Here is an 11,739-nt window from a genome sequence, read left to right as displayed (position 1 = left end):
TGGTGCAAGGAACACAGTCCTGCCTACTTGCCATATGTGCCTGCCACAAACAACCAGGAGTGTGGCTGGCCCCAGCTGAATACACATCAGTCTCAGTGGAAAATGTGAACTACTGCTTAATAAATTATTTCATGTTGAAGCAATACTATTTAGGATATCCTGTTTTCAAATAAAACACATTATTAAAAACAATTGTAATTTACTGCTTAAGTACTTTTTCCCATTTAAAAAGACTGTGTTTTGCATTATTTTTTATTGGTAAAATCTGCTCTAGAATATGATGGGAATGTATTAAACACTTAAATGTAGATTGTTTCTGCCAATGGAGAATTAGTAAATTTTATTTTTATGGTAGGTATTTTTGATATTTGTTAGCGATCATTGATTTAGATGGGTTAGAAAAAAACTAAGTGAGGACTTAGGCATAAAATTTTTACTGTTCATCAGAGGAGGGGTGTGAGTTTATAAATAGAATCTTCTCCCTCCCTCCTTGCCCAATGTCTATCCCTGATGAGTTATTTTTGTTGGCCACATTAAGAACCTGACATTTGATTCTATCTCAGTGTGTTGTGCCTTGGTCCTCTGAAACAGAATGGATAGTGAGCAAAAGGTCAAAGCTGTTGTTGCTGGTTGCATATATTCAGGGCCACAACTGACAACAGAGCCTTAGGAATATCATAATATTAAAGATGGCAAAATGCTTGGTCAAGATCCGGACTCAACGAAGCCTCCACCTGCACATGATGAACCACTGTAGCAGTAATGTGTTTGTTCGTCTGCTGAAACATGGCTCCAAGGTCATACCTCGAAATGCTGGTACGTGCTTTGCCCTGGACTGTCATCCTATGCCTAGATAAGTGTGGCTGCTTCCAGCTACAAGCTCACTACTGGTGAGCCAGGCAGAAGCTAAGCATGCACGTGGCATACATTTTTATTTTTCATAAGGAGTGAAGGTAGAGAGGGAGAAAATAGGAAGGAGAGATGTAAGGTAATGAGGAGTGTAAACAAGTAAGTGAGAAGGGAAATGGAAGGCCAAGCTCTCTTGCACAACAAAATAATAAAGATTAACTTCTTTATTCAAAAGATACAAGAGGAAAGCTGTTGTGTACCACTGCAGATTGCTTAGTAGTGAGAGATGATGCTTATTAGACATAATGAACAATCAAAACATTTCTCTGCCTCTCATTATGTGGATTTCAGATCTCAGATGTGTTCCTGTGAGACAGAGTCTCCCCTTGTTTTTAATCTTCAATTGAGAATTTTATTGAAATAGACTACCAGGCCCTCCTTTGGCCTCTGTGAGCTCACACACAGAGAGAAGCATGTAGATGAGTAAAATTAAAGTGAGTAAAATGAAAATAATCAGCTAAATAACCACCATCAGACTGATGTCATACTAATTTCTTTTCTCCATAATGATCCTGTTTTATGTTATTTTATGATCTGGGAAATTGAAACAAGAATTCAAAGTCAGATCCTTATCCATAATGCTGCTGTAATTTTATATGTTTGTGTGTGTGTGTGTTTTCAGAGAATGGTTACAGTAAAATTTATTCTGAGAAATAGCTGGACTTTGTCATAGCTTAGTAATATTTATAAAAATGCCTTAGTTGAAATTAAGTGTATTTTTATGACAATATAAGTAGCATGTGATGAGTTCCTATTTGAGGACCTATACAACTATTGTTTTGTTTTATTTGAGGAAGTCTTGCATGTCTAGGCTGCTTAAAAACATAAGAAATACAACCATACCTATATGCGTCCATTGTCAGAGTGATACATTTTTCTAGATGACACAAAATGAATCCCAGAGTTTAGACTAGGGTTCAGTCCTTGTGCTGTACATGCTATGAATCTAGACTGGTCCATATAAGAACCGCATCACACAAAATAGTATCACTGAACTAAAATCTTGTTTGTTACTCTTACTAATGACTTTATTCTCCCAACCACTAGCAGCCACTTAAAAATCTCCATCTCTTTTACCAGACTGTAGCATACATAGTAGGCACCACACAGGATGCAGCCTTTTCAAATGCTTCACTTTTAGCTATAAGCACCTAAGATTGATCTAGGACATCATTTTAACACTGAATTATATAACATAATTGGATATTTTTTATAATTTTTATTTTTTAATTATTCCTGTAATCTTTCCCCATTTGTTGTTTCTGAAAATTTGTAGATAATAATTGTTAAATTATATTAAATTTTAGATTAAAAGGAGAACTGAATGTTTGGATATTTAGGACTCTTACTAAAGAATGTCATCATGGTCCTTCATTTATTGTTATGTTCAGTTACACTTTCACATTGTTCTCTTTTAAATTTTGCATATTTATATTCATTTTGCATATCGTTGAGTAGTGCATATTTAAGGATTTTGAACAAGATTGTCAATTATTATATTTTAATAGATTTGAATGATGTGTCATGAGCCACTGAATTTAAATTTTGATTTTGAAAACATTGCTCAATTGTCGTGATTTCCCCATTTATTTTGTTTTATGTACATAATCTTACCTTAGAAAATAGAGAAAGTATGCACTATAGTCCATACTTTCATATTTCTAGTTTTATTAGAGTCTGATGAATAGTGAGATTTTTCTCACATTTCATACTTGTTGGAATTCTAATGCTTTGACATTATATTCCTTCACCATCATATGTAGTTGTTTCTGTAGTAGAAATCTCAAGTCCTTGTCTTTTATAACATAAAGATTTAATGGAAAGGGGGCCAAAATAAAACCACAAGTATGGTGCTTGTGTATAATAACAAACAGATCCACAAGAAAGAATGATAGCTGTCAAGCAAAGGTGCCATCAGGAGAAATTAACAGAGAATCATGTTTGAGATGGTTTGAATCATAAGGCAAATTTTTAAACATAAGACAAATTCAGAAGAAAATGGTGAGAAAAAGTTTTAATTTATCTCTGTTCACAGCTTTTCCAATTCTCAGGACTTCACCTCAAAACAGTGACTTTTGTTGTGATTTTTGTTTTCTTTTTCACTTTCAACATTGTCAAAAGAGTCTATTCTAGTTAGTTTTATGCCAACTTGATACAAGCTAGGGTCAATTTTGAAATGGTACTCTCAATTTAATTAATGTCCTACATACAAATGTCCTATAGGCAAATCTAGGGATAATTTTGTTACTTAATTATTGATTAATGGTTGCTGTGACAGGGCCAGGCCACTATTGGTGGTGAAGCTCCTGGACAGGTGGTTCTGTACAGTATAAGAAAGTAGGCTGCAAAGTTCCGAGAAATCACTTAGCAAGCAGTATTCTTCTGTGGCTTTTGTCTTCAGGTTCCTACCTTGTGTTCCTGCCCTGGCTCCATTCAGTGATAGACTATAACCTGAGAGTTTTAAGATGAAATGAATCTTTCCTCACATCAATATAAACCTAAGAGAGACAGAAGACTATAGAAGGAGTTGGGAACTTTGAGTTAGAAAAGCCACAGAGATTAATAGGCTGTTTGGGAGCTTGGAAGATAAGGCTTAAAGCAGGTGACAGAGGCCATGCTTATGAAGTATTGGAGAGAAGCAAAGACTATCAGGACCATTTATGTGATATTTTTAGTTAAGAGTTTATGTTTCTGGTCAACTGGAGTTGAAAAATTGGCTGTCATTAACAAGAAACCAGAAAAACAGTAGTGAAATCTTTGCTTTGTTAGTACAGTTGATACTGGTTAGGTGGGGTCAGGTGGGGGCTCGGGGGGAGGTAAAGAATTAGTTGTGGTTACAAACAGACTAGCATCAAGGTAAAATCTTCTAGGAAGTATTCTTAGAGTTAGCAAACCGAAATTGTGGTTGAAGGGTTTCAAGGATGTATCTTATGACAGATCTTATGACAGAAGCCAGATTTGGTAATTTGTATTCCTGGTGGTAGTAATTTTGAAGAGATGAAGAGGCCATGGGGAGCGGCTGAGGCTTGACACTGTGAGAAACAGGGAGAGGCAATTTGTGAAGGTAACAGCCTCAGTTGCAGGTCAGAGTGTAGGTCTGAAGACGTCAGAGAGAAATTGAAGTTTGGTACCATGTGGTGGGATCAGAATCTCAGAAGAGAGGCCAGAAGAAACCATTAGTGACAGTACAGCCTCACTGTACCTGGGGAAACACCAGTATATTGAAGATACAAATACCATGAATGCCCACCAAGGACAGTAGTAGATGTGCAGTAGAGCTGCCCTGAGCCTAGACATGGCACCTGTGCTGTGTATAGTAGAGCCAGAGGAGTGGAGCTGCCCAGAACCTTTGGAGCCCAGAAGATCCTAAGTCAGACATCTGACGCTAAGCTTCACATTGCTGGACTTTCATTTTGTTTTGATTATAACTGTGCTTTGGCCCTTCCCTCTTGGAGTATGAAAGTACTTAACTTCTCTCCAACCCCTAGGAACCCACAAGCCCACAGTTAAGAGACTTTGGAGTATTAGAAATATTTTATTTTATTAAGACTGAACTTTTAAAGAGACGTTAAATTTTAAACACTGATTTTTTTTGTTTATTTGTTTTTTGTTTTTTCGAGACAGGGTTTTTATGTGTAGCCCTGCTGTCCTGGAACTAGATGTGTAGACTAGGCTGGCCTTGAACTCAATGTGATCTGCCTACCTTTGCCTCCTGAGTGCTCAGAATAACAGCATGCACCACCACTGGCAAGACTGAACTTTTAAAGTGTGTGAATTTTTAAAGACCGTGACACCTTTAAAGGTTGAAATGGTTTATATTATGAGAATGATGTTAATATGACATCTTAGGGGGAAAAGGAAAGTTAAATGTTTGAATTTCAATTTGACAAGGGGTCAGTTCCATTAATTCTATGTAAACATGACAGAGATAGAATCATTTGGGGCCGGGTGGTGGTGGTGCATGCCTTTAGTCCCAGCACTTGGGAGGCAGAAGCAGGTGGATCTCTGCTCATATTATTTTTGAAAACCTGCCCATAGTTGGGGATCTACAAACCAAATCACAAACTTAAAGGTAATTACAACCTTTGATCACTGTTATTTTAGGTTTATCTTGTTGAGCCAAGAACTTAGTGTAAGGTCTATTACTAACCTGACTTTGTTTAAAGTCAACATTCCACAGAATAGGTTCATGTATACGTCAAATTTCACATGGTTCTACATAAAGACTTTTATGAAACAAGAAAATCTGAAATTTAGAACTTATAAAACAATATTTTTTTCCAGGTGCCCCATTGCCTAAAGCAGATGTTTCTGAGTCCCTGGCTGTCAGCTCACCAGTGAAGAGAGCTCAGGGTGCAGATGCTCTGAGTGAAGAGGAAGAGAGAGGAAAAGAAGACCCCTTGACGATCTCTGAACTAGCATATATTCCCAGTACCAGTCTGCTCTCTACCCCAGTAGATGATGATGAAATTGACATGCTTTTTGACTGTGTATCTAGGCTCGAATTAGATAGAGAAGACATGGATTTATTTGAGGAACTGGAAGCAGATGAAAATGCCTTTTTGATGGATGAAGAGGAGGAGCTGAAGGAAGCCCGTCAAGCTTTTTCATGGAGCTATTCCATCTTGACTGGCCGTATCTGGGTCAATCCTATAGTCAAACGTTGCTCCAGGCTCCTTGTGGTGGTCCTGGGACTCCTGCTGTTTGTATTTCCACTGCTCCTCCTCCTTTTGGAGTCAGGTATTGATCTCTCCTTATTCAAAAACCTAAATTTGAGTAGTTTCACTATAAATATTACTGTTCCCTGAAGGAGTGGGCATTTGGGAAGATCAACATTTTTTGTGTACTTATTGGTATTCTCTAATAAGAATATAAGGCTGTATTCAATATTAATATTATTTATTTTTCAGTAGCTGCGATGGTACAAATGATCATGGGTTTGTATGCCAAATTCTTAATTTGGCTTCCTATACTTCTATGTACTTAACATTTGTTTAAACCAAATAAGGTTATTTTATTTAAATTAGAAAGACAGCCTTAAAGAAACAAAAGATATGCTGTTTTTATCATAGTGTAGACATTCTTTTTATTCTACATTGTAGTGAATTATCTTTTCCTGTTTCTTTGTCATTGCCAGCATTATGAAATACATGTTAATAATTAGAATTTTAGTCAAAGTGTAAGGGAATACTTTTCAATATAATCCTTAGTGAAAACAGCATTTCTCTAAGAAATGTTTATACAACTGAATTTATTCTGGGTTTTTCTTTCAGTTTTTAAAAAGTAATTTTATATTCAAAGAATCTTGGTAAATTTTTTGTGAAAGAAGTCCTATTGAATTATTTAAGTATACATATTTTAAAACTAGTACACAAAAGATATATCACAATTTTTTAAATATTATGGCATAAATTTTATAAAATATATGTTAGGCTAAGTAAACAATCTCATAGTTTGAAAATACCTGAATATGGTATAGAAAATTAGTAGAAACAAGTTGTAAGTTGTGCAAACAGACACTGGAATTGGAGAAATAGACAGAGAACATTGAATTTGCATGTGAAGGCCACCTTTCAGCATTTAGACATGATAATCTAACAGCTTCATTTTGGTTATGCCCATGGATTTATCTCAGATAGGCAGAATGTTGTAAAAAAGAAGTGAAATTTGAGAAGAAATACTACAAAGATACTTTAGTTAATTGTGCAGTGTTCACTAATTGGAGTGAAGGAAGATGTGTTGGACTGATGAATGACACCAAAGGAAAATGGACAGATGACCTCTCACATGGAAGTGATAGTGATGCAGGTCCTCCAACAGTGTAAGGAGCTGTTATGCTGTCTTTCCAAGTCCACAAGAGCACATTTCAGTGATTCACAATGACGGTAGAAAAATGTAAATGTAAAATGATTTTGAGCCTTCACAACATTCATTGTGATTCTGTGGGAAAAAACTCCTCAAAACTGTTTGTGTAAGTTAGTGTGTTGGTGGATATGTGTGTGTATGTGTGTGTGTTTGAAAGTGTATTCATGAGCACATATATTTGCATATATGTCAGTGTTTGTATGTGTGTACTTTATGTGTGCATGTCTATAAGTGTATATGTTTGGGTATATTTTAGTGATGTGTGTATATGTCTGTACATATGTATATCTCTGTGTGTTAGTATGCATATCTATGCATGCCTGTATGTGTATTTGTGTGTGCACATGCATGTGTATGTGGATCTGTACATATGTATATATGTGTGTCTGTCTCTGTATATATGTGTGTATATATGTGTATATGTTGTGTCTGGTGGTTATGTGTATATGTCTTTGAATGTCTCTGTGTAAATGTGTGTTTGTGTATGTGCATCTGTAAATATGAATATGTGAGCATATCTGGGTGGGTGGATGGGGGATGTCCTTCTCTATATATGTTTCTGTTATTGGTTGATGAGTAAAACACTGATTGGCCAGTAGTGAGGCAGGAAGTATAGGCAAGGCTACCAGACAAGGAGATTTCTGGGGAAAGGACACAGAGAAAGGCACAAGGAAGACATCATGAATTGGCGGAAAGAGTAACATGCTGAGGCATTATTGTTAAGCCAAGAACACATGGAAATACTTAGATTAAAAGAAATGGCTTAATAATTAAGAGAGAGCTAGCCAATAAGAGGCCTGCGCCATTATCCAAACAGTTTATAGTTAATATAAGCCCATCTGAACTTATTTAGGGCAAAACAGTTGGGGAACCAGGCAGAATAGAGACCCATTAACATGGATGTTGGAGGCAAAGTCAGAAAAACAGATGGGGGGGGGAGAGAAACAATATCATCTTGATTTTCATGATGGGCAATATATGCCTTTCTTTGCTGGCTTTATTTAATAAGATCTTATCTTATTCATAATTCAGCTTTGGTAAAGAAGGTAAGTGAGGGGAGAAATCTTACAGTACATTTCTTTGTGTTTTCTGTTAAGAGTGCTTACCAACACTATCAGAGAAAAGAAAAAAAAATGGTACTGAGTTTACAGTATAGAACTTAGGATTTTTGCCCATATTAAAACACTCTATTTTCTTACATTGTAAAAATATGTAATATATTATATCTCCCTCACTCTAATAAAATTTCAACACTATCATCAACTGATTTCAAAGTAGGCATTCCAATCTGTCTAGTGCGGCACAGCTCTGGGTAATCTGTCAGCTCAGGAACATTTTTAGTTGTGTAATACACTAGCTATTACATTTGCAGAGCTTTCTTCTCAAAGGCATCCTGTGATTTGTACTCTGAGATGCTCTCACATCTGGAGTGACTTTTGGGATTGTTGTAGATGATGAGACTTGAACATCTTCATGCAAATTTGCTCTTCTTTGGGAAGATAATTGCTGGAGGTATCTGTTTACTTACTTTTCTGCTTCTTCTCTTTTTCCCTGTCTGTCTTGGACCTGCTTTTGGATTTCCAGTCTTTACGCCATAAACAGAATCAGCAGGACCTGCACATGGGTGGACCCATTCAAGATTTGTTTTCCACATTCCAGCCTCAGTCTATGATTGAGTAGGCAAGTTCATGAGTGAGCCCAGAGCTCAGCAGTCATCAGTTCAGAGAGGAAGAAAGAAACATCACTTGGGCCTCAGGCTTCAGCTGTATTCACCCATCCTTTAGTAAAGCTGATTTGGACCCTCTTCTGGACATTGTGTGACATTGTGTCTTTTACATACTAGAAAATTAAATGGTGACATTATGGTGGTAATACTTAGGTCTTTTAACTTCCAACTTCACAACATGAAAGTGATAGAGAAGGAACTGGGAATCAGTCCATGACCAATGAAGGGTTGGTTGAAACTGCAACCCTTTACTTAGTGCAAATATCTTTTTGGGAAGGGCACCAAGGCTTTTTTTTTTCTGGTTTTCAAGACAGGGTTTGCTGTGTAGCTTTGGAGCCAAGGCTATTTTTATGGTTACAAAGGAATATTCTTGATACAATTAAGAGAGATCTTCTGTGTTTACTATGTATCAAAACACATATTTTAAGTTCCAGCACATTTTCCTTCTAACATATATTGCATTGTTTCTTCTTAACCATGCAATTATGATTTTAAGCACTGACTTTCTAGAAGTCTTCCTTTAAAAGAAATCAAGAAAATTCATCAAGAAAAACAGTTTAACAGCTACATCTTTCAGAAGAAGCTAAAAATGCAGTGTTCTGATGTCAGGCTACTCTAATTCTATTGACATGAATCAACTCAATCTTGTCTGTCAGCCTGATTTTCCTGACATGCTGACCTTCATGTTCTCAAATGGTAAATTGGATAAGACCAATGCTCACCACAGAGCCACGCTCTGTTCCCCAGGCAGAGGATTGCCGTATAGTATTTCTGTCATTCTTAGGTTCCTACTGATGTGATAAAATACTAGAACACAAAAAACATCTTAAGGAGGGGAATGTTTGTTTGGGTTTTAGTCAGTCATCATAGGAACCCAAGGCAGTAACTCAGGGCAGGAATTTGGAGACAGGAACTGGTGCAGAGGACACGGGGGAGTGCTGTGCAATGACTTGCTCTCCATAGCTCTCATAATCAGGGCTATAGTCAGGGCTACCCAGTGAAATCCTTTCTCAAGAGCAAAACAAAAACAAAATAAAAAAAAACAACTAACAAAACAAAAATCTCCAGTGTTTTTTATCGGGTACACACTCAATTTCCTCTGTGCTGCTATTGAACCATGAAGCTCCACTTCTCTGACTCCATCCTCCCCTGAACATAGTTTGTCTCCTAGGCTCAGGGAAGTTCCAGTATACATCAGCTTTTTCACAGACAGACATCCCAGTCATGAAGTTGCCTTTCAACTGAGGTTGCACCTTCATCATTGGCCCCTCCTAGACTCCCTTCAGGGTCCCTGACTTAGATATATGGTGTCAACTTTCTACTTCTCTCTATGACCCCTTCTATCCTGTGATCTCCACTTCAGCTGAGGTTGTACCTTTATTAGTGGCATCTCCTAGACTCTCATAGTGTTAACTCTTAGCTGTCCTCCTCAATCCCTTTGTGCTTTCAATGCCATACCCCATGAGACACTCTTCACGTTTCCAATTCAGCTGTCAGAATGAGACATTCTCAGATCCTCTGGGATAAAACTTCTGTGTGCTGATGCTGAGAAAACACTTCCCAGGAGATTTTTCCCACAGTGATGGTAAATTACCATAGCTGAATTTTCAGTTCCTTCCAGTGACTAGTCTCAACTGTTCCAGTAAAAATAAAGTTTTCACTTCTATAGATTCTTAGTCCAAAACATCATATAAATGACCTGATAAAGTTAGAAATGACCTGAAATGTTAGAAACCAGGCATCCATCACCTACAGTCCTCTAAGCATTATCTCCCATGTTCCTCCAACATCTCATGATGCTCTGAACAATTGGTGGCTTTTCCAGCCCCTAATTCCAAGCTTCTTTACAATCATATAACAACATTGTCAAGTTGTTCACAGCAATATTCTACTCTCTGGCACCAATTTCTGTCTTAGTTAAGTTTCTATTGCTGTGATAAAACTTCATGAACAAAAATCAACTTGTAGAGGAAAGGGTTTATTTTACCTTACAACATTCAGGACACAGTCTTTCACTGAGGGAAGTTAGAGTAAGAATTCAAGGTAGGAACTGGAATATAGGAACTGAAGCAGAAAACATCTCAGAATGCTATTTAATGGTTTTCTCCTCATGGCTGGCTAAGCCTGCTTTCTTATACAGTGTAGGATCACCTTCTAGGGATTTCACCATCCACAGTGAGCTGGGCCACCCTACATTAATCATTAATCAAGACTTGCCTACAGGCCAATATGACGGAAATATTCCTTAAGTGAAGTTCTTTTTTCTCAGATGGTACTGGCTTGTGTGAAGCATATGTTATTGTATATATGTCAAATATATATACTACTCCAATCCAACATACCTATTGTCAGTGATGAAGGGAATGCTTTAAATGATCATGTCATGGAAGCAGCTAATGTATGGCTATTTTAGGAACTCCATATCTTCTTTCAATATAGCTCCTCTTAGGTCTTTCTCTGCTGTAATGGCAAAGTGAAATAAAGAAAAATTATTTTCCACAGCTTGCTTTTTTATAACCAATAATCAGACTTAATTTAAGTTAGTGGTGGTGGAGTTACTAGCATTATGAAGGCCCACTTTATGTTTTCAGAACTGAGAAAAAAGTTCGATATTCAACAAAATAACTTACAACATATGGTTTTATCAAAGATTATAAATTATAGAGAAAATAATTTTAAAAAACTTTTGGACATATTTAATGTTATATACTTGATTTTTACTCTTGATAGTTTTATTTTCTTAAGTTTTTATGACTCATTTTATTTTTATAACTTATTTTTTATGGCTCACCTTATTTTATGACTCATTTTACTGTTTTCTCTTAAAAACACATTTTTTTCCCATGCAATATAATCTGAATATGGTTCCCCTTTTCTCAAGATTATCCCTACTTTCACACCACCCAAGTTCACATTCTTTCCTGGTCTTATTTTTATTAGAAAACAAACAGGCATCTACAAAAAAAATAAATCTTATAAGAAAGTGAGATAAAAATAAAAATAAACAAACCTGAATAGAACAAAATAATTAAATAAATAGAAAAGCAAAGAACTGAATAAAATTCACATATAAATGCAGAGACACACACATTAGCAAACACAGAAATCCAACAAAAATCACAAAATCAGAAACCATAGTAGATAAGCAAAAGACCTGTATGGGAAGGAAAAGGAGAAGGATTAGAATTTGGAGAAGGAGGAGGAGGAATACCAGACAGAAGAGCATTATGAGATTACAA

The 11,739-nt window shown here is 36.5% G+C and overlaps 1 protein-coding gene across 2 annotated transcripts; it reads left to right on the top strand.

Annotated features, from left to right (window-relative positions):
• Window positions 1-530: 530 nt before the first annotated feature.
• Window positions 531-8,581, top strand: LOC127224833 (FERM domain-containing protein 3). 2 transcript variants are annotated; one of them, XM_051187989.1, is made up of 3 exons: window positions 532-816; window positions 5,194-5,649; window positions 8,359-8,581. In XM_051187989.1, the coding sequence occupies exons 1-3, from the start codon at window positions 690-692 to the stop codon at window positions 8,370-8,372; spliced, it is 597 nt and encodes a 198-aa protein (XP_051043946.1). In that variant the 5' UTR covers window positions 532-689; the 3' UTR covers window positions 8,373-8,581. The 2 variants fall into 2 exon arrangements, with proteins under 2 accessions (XP_051043945.1, XP_051043946.1); XM_051187988.1 differs by lacking the exon at window positions 8,359-8,581 and having other exon boundaries at window positions 531-816; window positions 5,194-5,717.
• The last annotated feature ends 3,158 nt before the right edge of the window (window positions 8,582-11,739 follow it).

Source organism: Phodopus roborovskii, unplaced genomic scaffold, assembly GCF_943737965.1.
Source record: "Phodopus roborovskii unplaced genomic scaffold, PHOROB, whole genome shotgun sequence".
Classification (NCBI taxonomy): Eukaryota; Metazoa; Chordata; class Mammalia; order Rodentia; family Cricetidae; genus Phodopus; species Phodopus roborovskii.
Note: the sequence above shows the minus strand (reverse complement) of the source record. Positions and strands in the feature narration are given on the sequence as shown.

Coding starts and splice junctions, on each gene's coding strand:
- LOC127224833 (XM_051187988.1), top strand. CDS start 690: ATGGCAAAATGCTTGGTCAAGATCCGGACTCAACGAAGCCTCCACCTG. Junction 817..5,193: donor GGTCATACCTCGAAATGCTG/GTACGTGCTTTG, acceptor ATTTTTTTCCAG/GTGCCCCATTGCCTAAAGCA.